Below are 21941 nucleotides of genomic sequence, written 5' to 3' on the forward strand. Positions count from 1 at the left end.
AAAATACACTTCCAGGTATGGGTCTGATCATAAGCCATCAATGCAAGTGACCAGATGTGTCATATACATGTCTAGGCAAAAAGTTTAACAAACAACACTTCATAGACTGGACGTGTTCTTTTTCCTCTGACACAGGATGATGGTCCAGAAATGGGTCACTCTTCAACATGGATTGAGAAACAAAGAATAGAGCCACACAGAATAGAACTGCTACAGCCCAGTCCCATGCAACTGCAGAACTGCAGGACAAGTCATGTAAGCAAAAAACAAACCTCTCTGAATGTATGCCACAAGATATTTGGGTTGTATATTACTTTGGCATATCCTGATGAAAGCCGACTAATTTACAGAGCATATTTAAATGGTTAAGACCAATAAAAGAGGGAGTATCACTAGAGAAACTCAATTTAGGTAAGCCAAAGACATAGCAGAAGTGACTCAAAGGTGACTGTTATTTACGTATATTATTACATTCTTAATTAATTATGTGAATATGCACAAAATGTGAGGATTTAATTCTACCAAACTTTAGTAACTGCTATTGTTAGCAGACACCTAGTACAACTGCCTTATTCTTTCCCCAATAAGAACAGTGACTGCATAAGCCTATGCAGTGTAGGAAAAAGTCCAGTTTCTATAGATCAGAAACAAATTCTATGAATACAAGTAATATTGTAATATTGTACCTTCCCTCAATGTACGTCTACTTAATGGTAATTAACACCATTATCTTGATAATAAGAAAATCCCTGGTGAGAAATGGCAGTTTAAAATTGAAGTTGATTCTTTTTCCCAACATTAAAAATATTTGTTTTCAGTTGACTTCTTAGTACAAATTACCTCATCCTATTTTCGTTTTGAAAACTCTTAATTCCCCATCAAAACTTTCATGTGGGGCCTGGCACAGTGGCTCATGCCTATAATGCCAGCACTTTGGGAGGCTGAAGTAGGAGGATCACCTGAGTCAAGGAGTCAGAGGCTACAGTGAGCTACAACTGCACCACTACACTCTAGCCTCGGCAACACAGTGAGACCTGTCTCTTTAAAAAAAAACAAAGCCTCTATGGTTACTGCCTTTATAATTGTATAAATAAAAACAAAACCTAATTTTCCACTTTATTATTGAAGTTATAATTTATAACTTTCTAATTACGTGCAGAATGTTTAGGAAGGAATCCTTGGCAGGGGGGAATACAGTAAGTATACTGAAAAATTCAGACAATCTTGTTATGCTTTACCTTGTCAATTTTATCATTAAAGGTTGTAGTTTTTAACTTCTTCCAGCAATTGATGTGAAATTCTATTTTACAGTACTGGCAACAGCTGATTCGAATAAAACCCTAGGGTTTTGAAAAAAAATTTAATTACTATTTTAAAGATGTCTCTGCACACACACTCACTACAACACACATAGAGAAAGCTTGACCAACATTTATTTCCACAGCATAAAGTTGCATTATTCTTTATATCAAATATTTTATAAACATTATTCCATCTGAATTACTAACCAGGGACAGTGGGACAATAGGACAGGGACAGTTACTATCTTCTTGAATAAATCAGTATAGCTTAATTAAGTGCTAGACTGATCTCAAATTGAGGTCTCTAGCAGCTAATTCAGTGATCACAATGACCTTTAGATTCTGGACTCAAATTTTATGAGAGATCGGAACTGCAACAAATCAGAGGTAACAATCTCATGTTGTTTCCTACCCTGCTAAGGAAGCTGGAAGAAGAAAAGAAATGAGCCAGCCTGCCTTCTCAGGTCACTACACCAGCCCACAGTATTTAGACAGTGGCTCTAGTTCCCATGTGAGATGATGCAGACCTAAAAAAGTCCAGAGGATGGGATGGACAAGAGGACACAAAACTGCTAACTAGCCAGAGAACCTGGGTGCCTCCAATTACAGAATTTGTTTTGAGCCCATTTTAAGGAATGATTTTGCAAGTTACTGTCCCACTGTATGCTCATTATTTACCTTAAAGTCTGGATCAGTTATGTAAATCTGGATCTTAGAATATCCATGGCACTTCTGATAGCAACAAATGGCATCTGGCACTGGAGGGAACTTACATTCTTCAACAAATTTCTCTAACAGCATCTAAAACAAAACAAATAAAAACGATACCATTATAATACTAATCTGTCAATAAAAATGCTTGTGATTTCAATAACCACATGACATCAAAATATTTTCCGCATAGGAATGACTAAATTTTTTCACCAACAGCAAACTACATACAACTTTTAAAGTTTTTCCTTTAAAAATGAAGGCTGATACAGAGACATAGGAGACATTTAAAAAGAGAACTGAACAAAATTTTCAGAATTTTGACAGAATCAAAATTTTGTCCTGTTACAATCATCAAATCTCATTTTAAAATTTACAGCTCTCAGAAATCTCCCATAAGCATTAAGAGGAAGTCAAGTAAAACGGAATAACCCTTAGGGTAATCCTGAGGACTTTACCACACTCCTCTTGCCCAACAGCACCTCATCCAGGATCCTAACACTCCCATTCATCTTCCTCCTTGCATCTCTGCCACTGTTGGTTGTGGACTCCCTGGAGAATTATTCCATTGCTAATGAAGCCCACAAGAGGTTCATGCCATGCTTCCAGGGCTGGCTTTTGTTATCAACAGCTCCTGTGCCTCCATCCCAATCTTGTATGAAGAGAGGAAAATCCAAGAATCTCTGTGTTTTATTTTTTACAACAGTTTTGCTGAGATACAATTAACACACTATATAATTCAAATAAAGTGTACAGTTCAGTGGTTTTTAGCATATTCACAGGGTGTACCGCTATCAACACAATCCAAATTTAGAACATTTTCAACAAGAAACTCCATACGCATTAGCAGTCCCTCCTCATCTTCCCCTAACCTCCTAGACCCAGCAAGCACTTGTCTACTCTCTGTCACCATATGCAGATTTGCCTGTTCTGGAGATTTCAAATGAATGGATTCACACAAACCCTTTGGGTTTGGCTTCTCTTACTTAGCACAATGTTTCCAAGGTTCATCCATGCTCCCGCATGTTATCAGTACTTTTTTTTTTTTTTTTTTTTTGAGACAGTCTCACTCTGTCACTCAAGTTGGAATGCAGTGGCAGCACAACCTCAGCTCACTGCAACTTCTGCCTCCTGGGCTCAACTGATCCTCCCACCTCAGCCTCCTGAGTAACTGGGACTCCAGGTGTGTGCCACCATGTTTGGCTAATTTTTGTATCGATGGGTTTCGCCATGTTGCCCAGGCATGTCTTGAACTCTGGAGCTCAAGCAATCCTCCTGCCTTGGCCTCCCAAAGTGGTGGGATTATAGGCATGAACCACCACACCTGGCCATCTGTTTTTGAGGCAGAGTCTCATTCTGTTGCCCAGGCTGCAGTGCAGTGGCGCAATCATGGCTCACTGTGGCCTCAGCCTCCCAGGTTCCAATACTTATTTACCCATTTATCAGTTGATGAACACTTGGGCTGTTTCCCATTTGGGGCTATTATAACTAATACTGCTATGAATATTCATGTACCAGTTTTTATAAGAATATATTTTCCTTTCTTTGTACACACCTACGAGTGAAATTGCTGGGTCATTTGGTATTAGCATACCATATTAGCATATTGAATGTTTGACCCTCCAAACTACATGTTGAAATCTGATCCCTGGTGTTGGAGGTGGAGGCATAGTGGGAGGTGTTTGAGTCAGGTGTTTGAGTGAGAGGTGTTTGTTGGGACAAATCTCTCATGAATAGATTAATTCCCTCCCTGAGGTGAGTGAGTTATCACTTCATTAGTTCCCTAGAGAGTTGGTTGTTAAAAAGAGCCTGGTACTTCCCCTTCTCTAACCAAATGATCTCTACAGGCTGGCTCTCCTACGCCTTCTGACATGAGTAGGAGCTGCTGGAGCCTCTCGCCAGAAGCAGATGCTGTCACCATGCTTCTTATACAGCCTGCAGAACCATAAGCTAACTTTTCCTCATAAATCACCCAGCCTCAGGTAATCCTTTATAGCAACACAAATGCACTGAGACATGATAACTATGTTTAACTGTTTGAAGAACTGCCAGACTATTTTCGAAAGCAGCTGCATCATTGTACATCACCACCAGCAATGTCTGAATGTTCCTGTTTTTCTAAATCCCTGCCAATATTGTCTACGCATATCCCTAGTGAGTGTGAAATGGTATCTCACTGTGGTCTTGATTTGTATTTCTCTGACAGTTAATGATGCTGAATATTTTTTTATGTGCTAATTGGCCATTTGTATATCTTCTTTGCAGAAATGTCTATTCAGATCCTTTGTCTACCTCTTAGATTATTTGTCCTTTTATTATTGAGTGGTAAGAGTTGACTTCTGTGGTTTTAAAAGCTTCAGCCAAAATCAAGTTCTGAGTACATGTGAGAGTTCACTACAAGTAAAAGCTATTTTAATGAATTCACATGTAAGTCCTTCTAGAATAAGCAAAGCATCCTTATGCTTCTGGATATGAGACTAAATTTCTATTTTTCTGAATCTTCAAGTACCATCTCAATAACTGTGACAACTTTATAATGAAACAACAATATTATACCTTCTCTAAGTACAACCAAGTCCAGCATACTGCATGATCACGCATACTCGAAAGTCAGAATGCCTGGACTCAAGTCCCAGGATCATCATTTGCTTGCTGTTTCACCTTGAGTGCATCATTTCACCTCTCTAAACTTAACCTTTCTCATCTGTAAAGTGCAAATGATCACAGTACCCCCACTGCACAGGGCTCTGTAAGGATTAAGCGTAATGATAAATGGAAGATACGTGACTGGCTCATAGAAAACATTCAATAAATGTCAGAGATTCTCATTAGACTGTAGAGGGGAAATGTATGTGGGGGAGATGGGGATGGAGTACTCCGACGTCCCTGCCTCCTGATACCTGAGTCAGTCAATGCAGATGGGCATTCACATAAGAAACACTCTGCAAAAATAAATGGTTACCTTAATTTTTTCTGGCTGAGACTCTTCAATAATCACATTACTTGTGGGCCAAGTTAACACTCCAGGAAGACGATAAATCAAGGTTCTTGCTTTCTCAAAGTGATTGAGAGCTTCGAGAAATCTAAAGTCGTAATTATGAAAAAGGCATTAAAGATGTAAAATGGTATTTTCAATCCCCACAACAAAAGTCACCAAAGATCTCAAGCTTATTGGGAAGAATACAGTTGATGAATCACTGAACAGCAATATTCAATGTAACCTATATTTTCTTTAAAAAAAATAAAGTCACTATTGCTGTTTGCTATAAAAGTAATAGACATTAAACAACTCATCCTGGACATTGGCTTTATTGTGGTAGGTGTACACTATTTCTTTTAAAGTTGATATTTGTTTTTTTAAGTTTCTGACAATTAAAACAGAAAAGTGAATAATCTGTTCAATCTTTATTTGTTTCATTAATTAAACTAATTAAAGTAGATTCTTATAGAGAAATAGCAAACCTCCACTTCAGCTAATAATTTATAAATAGTGGAATTTTTAAAAATTTGACTCTATCAGGACAATGGTAGTAAAAATTTCTCTGCTAAAAAAAAAATTTAAGGCATCATGTATTCTGGATATTTTCTCTCAACCGTAAAACAGTGAATTATTTTAACAAAGCAAATATTTAAATGTGTATTTAAATTGCTTTAACTGTAAATATAAAATGTTTTACTTCTGATTTGATTCACGAGTTGAAGAAATAATGTCAATAGATTCCCACAGTCCATTCAATGAAAGAATACTAAAGTACTGGATTATAAAGTTAACCAAGGCCGGGCGTGGTGGCCCATGCCTGAAATCTTAACACTTTGGGAGCCCAAGGCAGGTGGATCACCTGAGATCAGGAATTCAAAACCAGCCTGACCAACATAGTGAAACCCTATCTCTACAAACAATACAAAATTAGCTGAGTGTGGTGACGCATGCCTGTAATCCCAGCTACTTGGGAGGCTGAGGTAGAAGAATCGCCTCCATGAGGCGGACGTTGCAGTGAGCCAAGATTGTGCCATTGCACACCAGCCTGGGCAACAAGAGCAAAACTCTGTCTCAAGAAAAAAAAAAAATGTTAAGTCTTTATTCTTCTCTTCACACTGGAGAAGAGTTTCTTGCCTTCTCCAATCCTGAAATGACTTCCCAATTTAAAAACTTATATTGCCTATAGCTATAGTAAGGTTCATGTGCAGAAAAGCTAGACCACCATCTACCATAAAACAGTTATAAATCATAGGATTTCAAAGCAGAAACTGCATATTACAACATCAAAAAATAGCATATTAGCTATTTAGTCCCACACCATATTATTCAGAAATTAAATGTAAACGCTTTTCAATATGGCAAAGACTTTCTAGTTTTGCACAATCTCCATGATTCTAAACATTTATGTAATTTTTCTAGACCTTGTGAATTTGCATGTAACCACTATATCAAATGGGTGTATATCCTAAACAATCTATACTAAACTTTTTTTTTTTTTTTTGAGATGGAGTTTTGCTCTTGTTGCCCAGGCTGGAGTGCAATGGTACAATCTTGGTTCACTGCAACCTCCGCCTCCTGGGTTCAAGCGAATCTCCTGCCTCAGCCACCCAAGTAGCTGGGATTACAGGCATGTGCCACCACGCCCGGCTAATTTTTTGTATTTTTAGTAGAGACGGGGTTTCACCATGTTGGCCACAAGGTCTTGATCTCTTGACCTCGTGATCCATCCACCTTGGCCTCCCAAAGTGCTGGGACTACAGGCGTGAGCCACCATGCCCGGCCCTATACTAAACTTTTAAATTAGTTTCATTTGCTATTCCTGTAAAGGTGATTGCTAAGTCTCTACCTTCCCTGCATCTACTTGATCCTTAATATAGCTCAGCTAAGACAGACAGTAATTTCATGAAGTAAAATAAAAACTTTCTGTTTTTTTGAGATGAAGTGTGGCTCTGTTGCCTAGGCTGGAGTGCAGTGGTGTGATCTCAGCTCACTGCAACCTCCGCCTCCTGGGTTCAAGCAATTCTCCTGCCTGACCAACACAGTGGTAAGGCATATATACCTCTTATCTAAAACCACCTTCATATAGATTTTTAAAAATAATTATTTAACCAAAAATTATATAATCAGATTTTAAAAGCATTAATTTATATCAATTCATTCACTATCTATAGATGAGGTATACTAAAGACTATTAAATCTTTAATGTTGCCCTGGCCTCTCAAGTAGCTGGGACTACAGGCACACGCCACCATGCCCAGTTCATTTTTGTATTTTTAGTAGAGATAGGATTTCACCATGTTGGTCAGGCTGGTCTTGAACTCCTGACATCAAGTGATCCACTTGCCTCAGCCTCCCAAAGTGCTGGGATTACAGGCATGGGGCACCACACCCAGCCAAAAAAAAACTTTCTTTCATTTTAATAAATCTATAAAGGAGGTTCCAGGCACATTCTAATAATGAGAGGGTGGGGGTTCTGCCAAAATCTCATAAAATTTCCCCTAACAAGTTAAATGAAAATTGAAAAATAATTAAAAATTATGAATAATATTCAATCAGTCAACAATTATTTCTTTATAAAGTAACCTATCTACCATTATATTGTCAGAAACAGAGATTTTCTTTTTTTAAAGCTCAAGAAATAATCCTGTCCCCTCAGGGACATACTGAAATTTGGGGAGACAAGTCTACGAGATATGAGGCATTTAGAGAACAGCTTCAATTTTTTTTGAGACAATGTTTCGCTCTTGTAGCCCTGGCTGGAGTGCAGTGGTGTGATCTCGGCTCACTGCAACCTCCACCTCCCTACTTGGGAGGCAGCAATTCTCTTGCCTCAGCCTCCCGAGTAGCTGGGATTACAAGTGTCCACCACCACGCCCAGCTAATTTTTGTATTTTTAGTAGAGACGGCGTTTCACCATGTTGTCCAGGCTTGTCTTCAACTCCTAACCTCAGATGTTCCACCCAACTCAGCCTCCCAAAATTCTGGGATTACAGGTGTGAGTCACCACACCCGGCTGAGAACAGCTTCAGTATTAAACTGTGAGTAAGGATGACAACTACAGTAGAGTGCAGAGGAGAGATTTTTATTCCTGACCCATGATGTCTTTGAACACATATATACCTCTTTTTTAAAACCTATTTAAAACCATCTTCATACAGATTTTTTTAAATAATTAAACCAAAAAAATTATGTAATCAGATTTTAAAAGCATTAATTAATATCAATTCATTCACTACCTATAGATGATGTATACTAAAGACTATTAAATCTTTAATGTCAAATAATTGTATTGTTGACTTTCTTATCAGATTCAAAATCAGGAAGTACCAAGAACTACAATGACTAGCCTTGCTTTAACAATTAATATTGACAGTGAAACGCCAGGTCCTCAAAGTAAATCAACAATTATGATAGTGTGCTACAGAGGAGATATCAAAATAATTCCAGAAAATGGATCACTATCACACTGGATTTTAAATGAGTTACCAGCCTAGAGCTTAAAGTAGTGTCATTTCTACTAACCTGTTTTTTTTCAAGTATACTTTTCCAATTCCGCAGTAGGCCAGGCAGTCAAGTCCCTCATTGGGGTAGTGTTCAATAATCCTCTTAAACTGGTTTTCAGCTTCAGATAATTCCTTCAATAGCAGTGAAAACAATGATCACTTACATACAAACAGAAATACTGGAATAAGTTTTATCTGAAGGCTGATTCTTTTTTTTTAATATTAAAATAGCAACTGCATATCCCCAAATTCCTGTGGCAAAATTATACCTCTGTGTTTCATTTTCTTAGGAATTATATAAATTTCTAATCATATGGCTATTCAGAGACACAACCAAACCAATCCTGCTGCACACATCAGACAATCAACCTATAAGCATTTACTAGTACACACTAAGGGCCTGATGTGTGTTGGCTAATACTAAAAACAGTAAAATTGTGTGTATTCTTTTTGAAAGGCTAATTTTGGTGTAAATGCACCGTAACATAGATCCTATTAAGTGCTACTCCCCTGGAAGGAATGCCATTCCAATGATGTTGTCACAGTCTTTTGTAGCATAAGACAGATGAAAGCTCTGTCTTAAAAACAGTCCCTCAGTAAAAACTTAACATAGCGTAGAGTACATTCTTTTTTGAATATTCTCAACAGTGAAAAACCAAAGTTGAATGAATTTTGCTTTTAGAAAACATCCAAAAGATATTTAGTTCTAAGAAATACTGGTAACCCTACTGTGAGTGAAAAAAAAGAAATGTCACTATAAAATGAAGCTTTCAGATCAGTTCCAAAGGAGGCATTCTAAAAATGTCTGAAGCAAGGGCTGTCCTCTGATGAAATTCTTTTAAACATGTAAGTTCTACTATAACACTTGTTTTTTTTTTTTTCCAAATCACTCACTATTTTATATTAAATCACAAATGTAATAAATGATTTCTTCAATTCTAATAAGGTAAAATATGATATTTATTATTATTCTGTCAGGAATAAAATTAAAATCCTGAAGTCCTGTTTCCAACTGTCTCTTGGAAAATAGAATTAGCATTCATGGAAGACGTTATTAATCTGTGACAAAAAAAAACCTTGGGCACTGTGGACTTCTGGGAGAGAACAGAACGTAAAAGACTACTTAGGAAGGTGGGTTAAACCTTCATCTAGACAGGGAAAAACAGAACCCAAATTATTTATTATACTTTAGGTCATTTTAGAGCATTTCAACATTTATAGCAAACTCAAAACCTCAGAAAGCAAAGTTATAATGCCGAACAGTATAGGTAGGTGAACATTCCAGGAGAGCAAGGCAGGAGCATATCTAATGGCAATCCTGGGAGCTCATGTCTATACACTGACTACATGCAGTTATAGGAAGCCTGCAATCTAGAAATAATATAATACCCAAGTACTTTCTACCTATAAATAAGAGATGGTAACATTATGCTAACATGCTAACATTATTGTTGTTACCTTTGTTTTTCTAGGAAAACAGCATAACACAAAGCCTCCCCAGCTCCATTCCCTCATGCCATCACTAAGGGCAGCCATTATCTTAAATTTGATATAAACATAATCTATATTTTTTCACTTTTTTACAATATGCACAGGTATTCATAAGCAGTACATAGTACTGTTATGTTTTCCAAACTGTATATAAGTGGGATCACAATGTTTATGTCCTCCAACTTGCTTTTCCGTCAAGATTACATTTCCAAAATCTATCTATACATTACATTCTTTACTTTTTATACAAATAAAAAGTGGATTCCCAATGATTGCCTGGCAAAGCCTTTTTCTTTTCTTTAAAAACACAAACTAAATTAAACTGAGATATTCCAGACAAAATTATTAGAGGTACAGAGAAGGAAATGGGTCAAAATGAGAAAAATATTATAAGATATGTCAATATCATTTTAATTGTTTATTACCTCTGTTACAAATCTTACCTCAGGCTGCCCTATTCCAAGGAGAGAAACGGCAAGTCCATAGACAACCAAGACATAGTTAATCATAGCCAGGTTCAGTTGCTGTCAATAAAAATGCCTCAGTTAAAAATCTGAACATAATTCTGCTCCATTTGCATCATACTAACCTTCTAGTCACAACAGAAAAAGAAGTATAATAGAATCTCACTAATCAATCTTACTAATCAATGATTGTCATAAAATCTCACTAATCAATATGATTGTCCAAATCAAATTAGAAAAGGGATTTTTGTTCTAATAAAGCAATTATACACTATTTAAAACACAGAATAACTGTCTCAAAGTTCCTTGAGGCATGGTTCACAATAGATTAGAATAATTTCTAATTAAAGTCATATTATTTTGCATATAAGAGGTACTAGTGACAGATTAAGACATTTACTTAGCTATTAGAGGCATACCTCAGAGATACTGTGGGCTCGGTTCTAGAGCATCACAATAAAGCAAATATCACAATCAAGTGAGTCTCACAAACTTGTGGGTTTCCTACTGCATATAAAAGTTATGTTTAAGTGATACTGTAGTCTATTAAGTGTGAAGTACCATTATATGTATAAAACAATGTACACACCTTAATTTAAAAAACTTTATTGCTACAAATACTTATGATCATCTGAGGCTTTGGTGAGTCATAATCTTTTCGCTGGTGGATGGTCTTGCCTTGATATTGATGACTGCTAACTGTTCAGGATGGTGGTTGCTGAAAATTAAGGTGGCTGTGGCCATTCTTAAAATCAGACAACAATGAAGTCTGTTGTACTGATTGACTCTTACTTTCAAAAAAGATTTCTCTGTAACATGTGATGCTGTTTGACAGCATTTTACCTATACTAGAATCTCTTTCAAAATTGGAGTGAATCCTCTCAAATCCTGCCACTGCTTGATCAACTAAGTTTATTATTTCAACAATATTCACAGCATCTTCAAAAGGAGTAGATTCCATTTCAAGCAACGACTTTTTTTGTTCATCTGTACGAAGCAACTTCTCATCCCTTCAAGTTTTATCAAGAGATTGCAGCAATTCAGTCACATCTTCAGGCTCCACTTCTAATTCTAGTTCTCTTGCTTGTTCCACGACATCTGCAGTGACTTCCGCCACTAATGCCTTGAACCCCTCAAAGTCATCCATGAGGGCTGGAATTCACTTCTTCCAGACTCCTGTTAATATTGATATTTTGATCTCTCCCATGCATCATGAATGTTCTTAGTGGTATCTAGAGTGGTGATCCTTTCCAGAAGGTTTTCAATTTACTTTGCCCAGATCCAACAGAGGAATCACTAAGGCAGCTATAGCCTTATAAAATATGTTTCTTAAATAATAAGAATTGAAAGTCAAAATAACTCTTTGATCATAGGCTACATAATAGATATTGTGTTCGTGGGCATGAAAACAACACTTATCTCCTTGTACATGTATATCAGATTTCTTGGGCAATCAGGTGCATTGTCAATGAGCAGTAGTATTTTGCAAGGAATCTTTTATTCTGAGCAGTAGGTCTCAACAGTGGGCTTAAAGTACTTAGTAAACCATGCTATAAGCAGATGTGCTGTCATTCATGCTTTTTGTTCCATTTCTAGAGCTCTAGGCAGAATGAATTAGCATAATTCTTAAGGGCCTGAGGATTTTTGGAACGTAAATGAGCACTGGCTTCAACTTAAGTCACCAGCTGTATCGGCCCCTAATGAGTAATGAGCTGTCCTTTGAAGCTTTGAAATCAGACATTGACTTCTCTCTAGCTATGAAAGTCCTAGATGGCATCTTCTTCCAACTTTTTGTCTCCATCGACAATCTGTTGTTTAGTGTAGCCACCTTCATCAATGATCTTCGCTAGATCTCGGTAACTTGCTGCAGCTTCTCCATCAGCACTTGCTGCTTCATCTTGCACTTTTCACGTTACGGAATCGGCTTCTTTCCTTAAATCTCATGAACCAACTTCTGCTAGATTCAAACTTTTCTTCTGCAGCTTCCCAACCTCTCTCAGCCTTCACAGAATAGAAGCGTTAGGGCCTTGCTCTGGATTAGGCTCTGGCTTAAGGGAATGTTGTGGCTGGTTTGAACTTCTATCCAGACCACTAAGACTCTCCACATTGGCAAGAAAGTTGTTTCACCTTCTTGTCATTTATGTGTTCACTGAAGTAGCACTTTTAATTTCCTTCAAAAACTTGTCCTTTGCATTCACAATTTGGCTATTTGGCACAAGAGGACTAGCTTTCTGCCTATCTTGGCTTTCAACATGCCTTCCCCATGAAGCTTCATCATTCTACTTTTTGATGTAAAGTGAGAGACATACAGTCTTCCTTTCACTTGACTACTTAGAGGCCATTGTAGGGTCATTAACTGGCCTAATTTAAATATCGTGTCTGAGGGAACATGGAGACTTATAGAAGGAGGTGGAAACAACGGATGGTTGGCAGAGCACTCAGAACACACACACACCATTTATTTTATTTTTTTAATGTTCATTCTCAAGCTGTAAATAGATATTTATTCATCCATGTACATCTGTTGCTTCTTTATTATACTTTAAGCTCTAGGGTACCTGTGCAGATCGTGCAGGTTTGTTACACAGGTATACACATGTAATGGTGGTGGTTTGCTGTATCCATCGCCTCGTCATCTACATTAGGTATTTCTCCTAATGTTATCCCTCCCCAATCCTCCCACCCCCTGCTATTCCTCCCCTAGTTCCCCAACCCCCAGGCCCCGGTGTGTGATGTTCCCCTCTCTGTGTCCCATGTGTTCTCATCATTCAACACTCACTTATGAGTGAGAACATATAGTGTTTGGTTTTCAGTTCTTGTGTCAGTTTGCTGAGAATGATGGTTTCCAGTTTCAAACATAACCCTGCAAAGGACATGAACTCATCCTTTTTTATGGCTGCATAGTATTCCACAGTGTATATGTGCCATGTTTTCTTTATCCACTCTTATCATTGATGGGCACTTGGGTTGGTTCCAAGTCTTTGCTATTGTGAACAGTGCTGCAATAAACATACCTGTGCATGTGTCTTTATAATAGAATGATTTATAATCCTTTGGGTATATACCCAGTAATGGGATTGCTGGGTCAAATGGTATTTCTATTTCTAGATCCTTGAGGAATCACCAAACTGTCTTCCACAATGGTTAAATTAATTTGCACTCCCACCAACAGTGTAAAAGCATTTCTATTTCTTCACATCCTCTCCAGCATCTGTTGTCTCCTGATTTTTTAACGATCGCCATTCTAACTGGACACACACCATTTATTAAGTTCCCTTCTTACACAGGCACAGGTTGTAGTGCCCTAAAAACAATTACAATAGTAACATCGAAGATCACTAATCACAGATACAGTAATAATGATAATAAAAAAGTTTGACATGTTGTGAGAATTACCAAAATGTGACACAGAGACATGAGGTGAGCACATGCTTTCGGAAAAATGGAATCAACAGACTTGCTTGACGCAGGATTGCCATGAATCTTCAATATGTAAAAAATGCATTGTCTGCAAAGTGCAATGAAGCAAAGCATAATGAAATGAGGTGTGCCTGTACCTTCTTCCTGGATGAAAAGATGTGACTAAAGTGAGTTGAAATCCTTTATTTAGAGAAAAAGCCAGTTCTAATGACCCTAAACTATGGTCAAGGAGAAAGCATAAACATGGATCGTGTATTGAACATATTCATGAAGTCTGAACTGGAGCACTACCTGCTTCCCATAACCTGAAGCCAATCTCAGCAAGGTCTTAGGAATATTACTACAATGAGTTAAAGCCTTGTTTCTCTTCTGCATTCATCTGAGGCACATTAGCATTGATAAACAAGTTATGATACGGAAAATTTACCTTTATTTTTTGAGGATCTAAACCGTTCAGTAACTCTGTAAAGGCCTGTGCGGCACTGCGGCATCGCTGCTCCAATAAAGCTGTATAGCCATCTTGAATTAAGCTCCTCAGCATTTTCATTATATTAGCAAAATCCTAGAAAAAAGAAATTCTATTTCAATAACCCAAATGTACACATTTCTAATTTAAAACTTAAGATGCCAAGTTCATAGTAACACTTTATAACTAATGAGAAAATGTTTAAATCAATACCCAAACTATCCCTTACCCATCATATTCCTTTCTCAGCACCACACTTCTAAAGTGAAAATGAAAAGGTATTGTTTTACCATATTAATTGCAACACTTCCCCTGTTGCCTGTGACAAAGGTGGTTCCTTTTACACTACATGGTGCAAAGCCTCACTTGCTTTCCAGACTAAACAAGACAGTATTTTTAAGTGTTAACAATATATATGAAAAACACAAGCTATCACTTAAATAAGTAAATTGTTTGATTGGAAGTAGAACAATGAGATGCATAAGAATATGCAATGAATGTACTGATGACTACCAGATTTTTAACAACCGCCATCCTGCTCTGAAACAAACCTTAATTCTAAGAAAGAAAGAAATATTTCAATTGTTAACTATACTCTTGCTTAACATATACTTGAATATAACTAGATAAAAATACTGGGACAGATAATAATAAGTTAAATGCAAAAGGAAGAACATAAGAAATAAAAAATAAAAACAAAATTGCTATTATGTACCCTTAAATAAAGTGAGAAAAACTTCCTAACTCGAATACTTATGTGCACACGCATTATAATTTGAATTCATATTTTAGTGACATGGGAATAGCTGTAAGTCACCAAAGTTCCATAAAGATTGGAGAGGCAAGGCTAGACATTAAGTCTAAAATCTCCTCACTCCTTGCCATACATGCGTGCACCATTCAAGGGGGCAACAAATGCAAATACGTATGTTGTATTCCTTGCCGTTCCTAATAATGAAGATTCAAAAGGAGACCTCACTGCACAAATCACAGAGGAAAAAGCAGTTTGGTTACCCATAAACAAAAGCCTTCTGCTGGCTTTTGAATCATGTGAATCAAAGTCTGGCAAAACGCTCCCCAGAATATGCATGGAAAAGGGCAGCTCTCACAAAAAACAAAAGCTCAATGACAGCCATACTTGTTTTAAGATATGAACTTCAAGTTACAGATGATGATGTGCTATCCCTATATTATTATTAGCCTTGCATAAACTCATTCAATTTTAATCTCGTTCTCATTCTTTTTCTTTTTTCTTCTTTAAAAGAGACAGGACACCCAAACTAGTGAGAGGCTTAAAAAAGAAAACAAACCGGGCGCGGTGGCTCAAGCCTGTAATCCCAGCACTTTGGGAGGCCGAGGCGGGTGGATCACAAGGTCAAGAGATCGAGACCATCCTGGTCAACATGGTGAAACCCCGTCTCTACCAAAAATACAAAAATTAGCTGGGCATGGTGGTGCGTGCCTGTAATCCCAGCTACTCAGGAGGCTGAGGCAGGAGAATTGCCTGAACCCAGGAGGCGGAGGTTGCGGTGAGCCAAGATCGTGCCATTGCACTCCAGCCTGGGTTACAAGAGGGAAACTCCGTCTCGAAAAAAAAAAAAAATAATAATAATAAATTACTATGTGCTCAGGCTGGAGTGCAGTGGCTAATCCTCTCACTTCAGCCTCCTGAGGAGCTGGGACTGCAGACACATGCCACCATACCCAGCTTTCTTTATCAGTCTAGAAATCAGATCCATACAGCCTCACGTTCATTGGAAGTCACTTCCCCCAATGCAACATAAATGATCTATTCTGAAAGCTCCAGCAGAGCAGGCCAAAATCACATCACTGCACACCCAGTCTTTCTTAGTCCTCAGCATATGGAGAGAGCCTCAATCAAACTGTGTTGAATGAACAAACAGAGGCTCAAAAACAACAATCATATTTATTTAGATAGTCTTTTCATCTTCACAGGCTGTCTTCTATGTATTTCATGGTTTTTAGAGTCAGTAAAAATCAATGTAAAAAGATGTAATTTAAAATCTCCAACTGTAAGAAATTCTCAAAAATGCTTTTAAGCAAATAATTAGAAGTCTATTCTAGTTCTTTGTAAAATATCTGTTATGTATACCTAACCACGTCTTGAAACAAGTATTCTATTCCATGTTAATGTATGTTTTCCATCACGAAGCAACATAAAAAAATTTTATATACAACATTATCTGATTAAGTTAAATCATTTAAAGAATAAAAGTTTGCTCTTGCATGACTTTAGAGTAGGTATAATGAAACTGTGTTTAAATATTTTTAAATTATTTAAATCTTTTAAAAATATTTAGTTAATATTACTATTAACTCTTTGAGAAACAAATAATTCAACAGAGTTAATTATTAGTTAAACCTCTAGCTAGCATAATTATCAAGTTAATATTTAAATTAATGATAGACTGGATTCTTAGCAGTCATATATATTAAATTATATGTCTGTAACATCTGGGTGTGATGGCTCACACCTGAAATCCCAAAACTTTGGGAGGACTGCTTGAGGCCAGGAGATTGAAACCAACCTAGACAGCATAGTAAGACCCCATCTCTACAAAACTGCAATACAGTAATTATATTAAAAAATAAATCTTAGAGATGTACATGATTATAATTTTATTCATGTGAACAATGTTTCATTCAAAGAGTTTTGCTTTTTCCATTGGAAAAGCTTCTCCATTACCTGGTGTGCAGCTCTGGAAGATTTAGAAAATTGTTTCTCCAAGATGTTCTTCAAATCTGCTGGTAAAGTCAATTGTGAACTAGAACTAAAAGAAAAAAAGCATTTGTTTTCAATAATTTTAAAATGAAACAGTTCTACTCATATAAAGAAAAAATAGGGCTGGGCATAGTGGCTCACACCTATAATCCCAGGACTTTGGGAGGCCATTTGAGACCAGCCTGACCAATGTGGTAAAACCCCATCTCTGCTAAAAATACAAAAATTAGCTGGGCGTGGTGGCAGGTGCCTGTAATCCCAGATACTCAGGAGGCTGAGGCAGCAGAACTGCTTGAACCCAGGAGCCAGAGGCTGCAGTGAGCCAAGATCACATCACTGCACTCCAGCCCGGGCAACAGAGCGAGATGCCATCTCAAAAAAACAAAAAAACAAAAAAAAAAAAAAAAGAAAGAAAAGAAAAATATAGAATCTGAATATTAGTTTACTCTCATCCTTCCATTGTGACAGACAGAAAAAAAGATGTATTCACTGAACGCCATTTAAAATACAGAGTAAATGGTGAACCATACAAGTTGGCCATTCTTTGCAGGGGAGAACTGGCATTTTGGCAATGTTTCCATTAGAAATCTCTAAATCCAATGCAATCTCAATAAACATTCCTATAAAATCAGAGGTGGAGGGAAGCCAGATCAATTGATTATGAAGATGATATAGAAAAACAGCTTTTGAAAAAAGAGAAACATTCAGTGGTATTTGCCTTGATTATTAAAAGGTATTACAAATCTGCAGTCATTAGTAACAACATGGTCCTAAAACAAGAAGTGTGCCCAATAAACAGTGCAAAGATGCTCAATATGATGGGAAAATCGAGTAATAAGATGTAAGCGTTTTGGAAAGTTTGACTCCCTAAGTTGGTGAGAGTAAGGAAAACTGGTACTTGATGTGGAGTTTTCTGAAAGCACTTCTGACATCAAATGTGTGGATTTTTTCCCAATACAAAAATATTGTCATTTTTCCATATCAATTCAACTGTCCCAACACAAAATGAGTAAGCAGTAATGCAATTTAGTTCTGATACTAACTCTCAGACCTTGCAGGGTAAAGGGTCAGTTCCACAAGACTTCCCTCACTTCAGCTCAAGTGGGGCGCACAGGTTACCCACACTTCTGCCCTGCTGACTACAAACTAGAGAGTTTCCATGATCCCCTCTTCAGGCTCACTAGAAAAACACATGGAACTCATGGAAGTGCTTTACTTACTATTTCCAATTTTATTATAAAGGATACAACTCACAAACAGCCAAGTGGAAGAGATGCACAGGAAGGTAGGGGGTTCGAGGAGCTTCATGCTCCCCTTGGGCATGCCACTTTCCCAGCACATCAATGTGTTTGCCAACCCAGGAGCTCCCCAAGCCCTCTTTTAAGGGTTTTACTAAGGTTGTATTATGTTGGCATGTAGGTACAATTGACTAAACCACTGGCCACTGGTGACTAAACTCAATTTCCAGCTCCCCTCCCCTCCTTGGAAGTCAAGTATGGGGCTGGAAGTCTTAACCATCTAATCACGTGCTTGGTCTTTCTGGTGACTAGACTTCCTGAACTATCTGGGTCACTACCTTGAGTCACCTCATTAGCATAAACTCAAGTTCACAGAAAGGGGCTCATGATGAGTAACAAAATATACTCCTATCATTCAGGAAATTCCATGGGTTCTGGGAGCTCTGTACCAAGAACTGGGACAAATACCAAATATATATATTTTTTATTATAGCACACCCTCTCGTAGGAGTGTGAACAGTGCTCATTTTCTGGGAGAAGAATTTGGCAATACTTGCCAAAGTTAAAATTATGCATCTCCTTTTATACAGCAATCCCACTACAGAAACAACTTCTACACCTTATTTACAATGTACTTATTGTACATTAAACAGGTGCACAAAGGTGCATGTGCAAGGATGTTTAAAGTATTGTCTGATTTATCCCTCTCAAAGGAAAGAAAGAAGAAAGCAAGGGAGAGATGGAGAGAGGGAAAAAAAGTGAGGAAGGAAAAGAGGAACTAAGGGCCTAAATGCACAAAGATGGGAGATACAGCTATATTACAAAATATTACACAGCCATCAAAATGAAGAATGGAGATCTCTGTGTTCTGAACATGGGAAGAAATACAAGATATTTTGTAAAAGGTAAAAAGCAAGCTGTAGGCCAGAGTCATTCTAGTAACAATGAAAATGATGGTGATAACAGTAATGAGAGTTGAAGTATACTGATGATTTACTATGTTCCAGGGCTCTAAGTGTTTTATGTGGCTATCCTATTTAATGATAAAAGAGCCCCATCTGGTAGATATTATCAAATAAGGAATGGTCAGTTTGAAAAGTGAAACAAAATATTAGAAAAATAAATTTATCTTTAATAAAACAGCTTAAAATTACAACTCTGTATTGAAAAAGTAACCATATATTAAGATCAGGTTTCCTTAGGAATAAAGGGGAAGGCAGGGAAGAAGACTCATGATTTTTCTATCAATAACAGGATCGCATAATAATATGCTATATCCTTGCTTTGTATTTAATTTTTGTAGCAGCATCCAAAAGTGGTCATAAAAAAAAAAAAAGAGAGAGACTTCGCTGATTTTTTTTTAGTGTTCTCATATTCAAATTATTTCCCCTGAAGCACCTATCATGGATTCAGATTAAGAAATGAAGGAGAAGAAACTGAAAACCAGTGTATTGTGGCAGACATGGCTTTGCTCTTTCTCCAATATCACTTTCATTCACTTCATGAAATTCTGTATTAAAAGATTTACAATTTCACTTTGTAATAAATTTATAACTTGTTGGCAATGGGGTATAACTATAAAGACAGGAGGCAAGGCCAGGCACATGCCTGCAATCCCAGCGCTCTGGGAGGCCAAGGCAGAAGGATCACTTGAGGCTAGGAGTTCAAGACCAGCCTGGGCAACAAAGCAAGACCCTGTCTCTAAAAAAATTTTGTTTTAATTATCCAGGCATGGTGACATGCACCATGGTAGCAGTAGTAGTCCTCGCTACTTGTGGCGCTGAGGCAGAAGAATCACTTGGGCCCAGGAGTTCAAGGCTACAGTAGGCTATGGTCACACCACTGCACTCCAGCCTGCGTGACAGAGCAATTCCCTATCTCCAAAAAAAAAAAAAAAAAAGATAGGAGGCAATTAATTACTATTAATTTTCATGAGGATGTTTGGTAGAATTCTGTTTAGAAGTAGTCAGAATTCATTAGGAAGTATTTTCCTCTAACGGTAATTACTCAAAAGGCATCTGAAATATGCATACCCATGTCTGTATATGCAGAGTAAGTTTCCCAGTAGTCATGAAACTGTTAAGAGCGCATTCCTGGAGGAAGCCCCAGAGAAGGGACTCCAGGAGAGGTAAAATGAGGTGAGCAGGAAAGGAGATTTCATGTTCACCTGATATCTCTCTGAATGCTTTTTCCTTTTAGAATACATATTCTAGAATTTAAAACATTAATATGGACATATTTCATATTGTATGACTTTCAGAAGTCAATATATTAATATACAGGATTAATAATCATTTAGCCAAAAAGTATCCTTTCCTAAGGATATGCTTTCAATATTTGAAGGGGATTTTAGTACTTACTCATCATAACACACACACTAAAGTAGCTAACACTTGAAAATCAATTTTTTTTCCCTTTTACTTGGGAAGAATACACTAGGGGAAAAAAAAACATACCTTAGAGAAAACACATACCTGAACTTCTCTGATTCATTGTTTCGAGACTTTTGTTTTCCTTTATGTTTTGGAGGCTGACCTGTGAACACAAACGCATTTGTTCCTGAAATCCGTACATAAAAATCCACAAGCCTGAGATTAAAACTATTTTTAAAATATAAATTGGAGTAAGAAAACAGAAGCAGCAATATGATACGTGAGTGTAACTACAAACGGGTGAGCCAAAAAAGAAGCTGCTGCTGCTGCTGTTTTTCTATGTATGATATATAATAAATTATTAAAGATCAATTATAATAGTGATTGTGACTTAGGTCTACCATAGATACAGAGAGATACAGGAGATAGCTCCTGTTCTCAGATAGTTTACAATCAGATGGAGTGAAAAGACATACCACTTCAGTAGTTAAACAACAAATATCCTTATGAAAGAAAATACTGTGTTGTTATTGACATATTAATTCCATAGTCAGTAGCATCTCTCCCAACTCACAAATAGGAAAAATCTCTTAAGCTGGAGTGGTTGGGGAAAATGTTAGTGAGGATATATCATTTGTATTTGGTTTTGAGGAACAAGTACGATTTGGATAGAATGGCCTGAACCCAAGAGTGGAGTTAATTTCAGAAGCACTAAGTAAACCTGTGTGATTTCAAGAACTCAAAAAGGGTGGAGGCCTGGAAATGGGCTGCTAAGGCAAGCTGGGGTGAGTGTTTACAGAACCTTAGCTTCAGATCCAGCTCTGTGTGCCCAGCTTTATTCTGCTGGCAGGAGTAGGAAACCATTGCATATTTTTGGGCAGGGAAAGCCATGCTCAGAGCTGTGCAAAAGAGCTGGTGTGGCAGGAGAAGCAGGGTGCATCTAATGAAGGTTTAAGGGGAGGGCACAGAGACAAGTCAGAGCCAAGTTGTAATAAGGAGGGAATGAGAGCCTGGGCTTTGGTGGCCTCAGAAAACAAAAGTAGCTTTTGGAAAGGTAGAAGAATCCTAGTTTGATTTCCATTCTGTGGCCTTGGAATTACACTAATGTGCTAACCAAACGGAAATGATCAGTACAAAGTAGCTGCATCTGTGGAACTAACTGAGCCCAAGCGAACATGGCGCTGCAGGTCACAAAAAATACAAATGGTTGCTAGAAGCAAAAACATGGAAAGGAAAACCAATCACCTAAAAA

At 37.4% G+C, this 21941-nt stretch overlaps 1 protein-coding gene across 15 annotated transcripts in view; it reads right to left on the bottom strand.

The window, feature by feature from the left end:
* The window catches only part of TTC3 (tetratricopeptide repeat domain 3), a 127047-nt gene that overhangs the window by 57544 nt on the left and 47562 nt on the right, over window positions 1-21941 (bottom strand). For all 15 annotated transcript variants that reach the window (XM_032276893.1, XM_032276894.1, XM_032276900.1 and 12 more), the window contains 8 exons: window positions 20792-20852; window positions 17044-17128; window positions 14298-14432; window positions 10430-10510; window positions 8515-8627; window positions 4975-5095; window positions 1980-2102; window positions 1239-1340 (listed from right to left, as the gene is read on the bottom strand). In XM_032276893.1, the coding sequence (XP_032132784.1) occupies window positions 1239-1340; window positions 1980-2102; window positions 4975-5095; window positions 8515-8627; window positions 10430-10510; window positions 14298-14432; window positions 17044-17128; window positions 20792-20852 (821 nt within the window). The remainder of the gene's footprint in view (window positions 1-1238; window positions 1341-1979; window positions 2103-4974; window positions 5096-8514; window positions 8628-10429; window positions 10511-14297; window positions 14433-17043; window positions 17129-20791; window positions 20853-21941) is intronic.

Source organism: Sapajus apella, unplaced genomic scaffold (genome assembly GCF_009761245.1).
Source record: "Sapajus apella isolate SASKATOON/1434 unplaced genomic scaffold, GSC_monkey_1.0 scaffold8, whole genome shotgun sequence".
Classification (NCBI taxonomy): domain Eukaryota; kingdom Metazoa; phylum Chordata; class Mammalia; order Primates; family Cebidae; genus Sapajus; species Sapajus apella.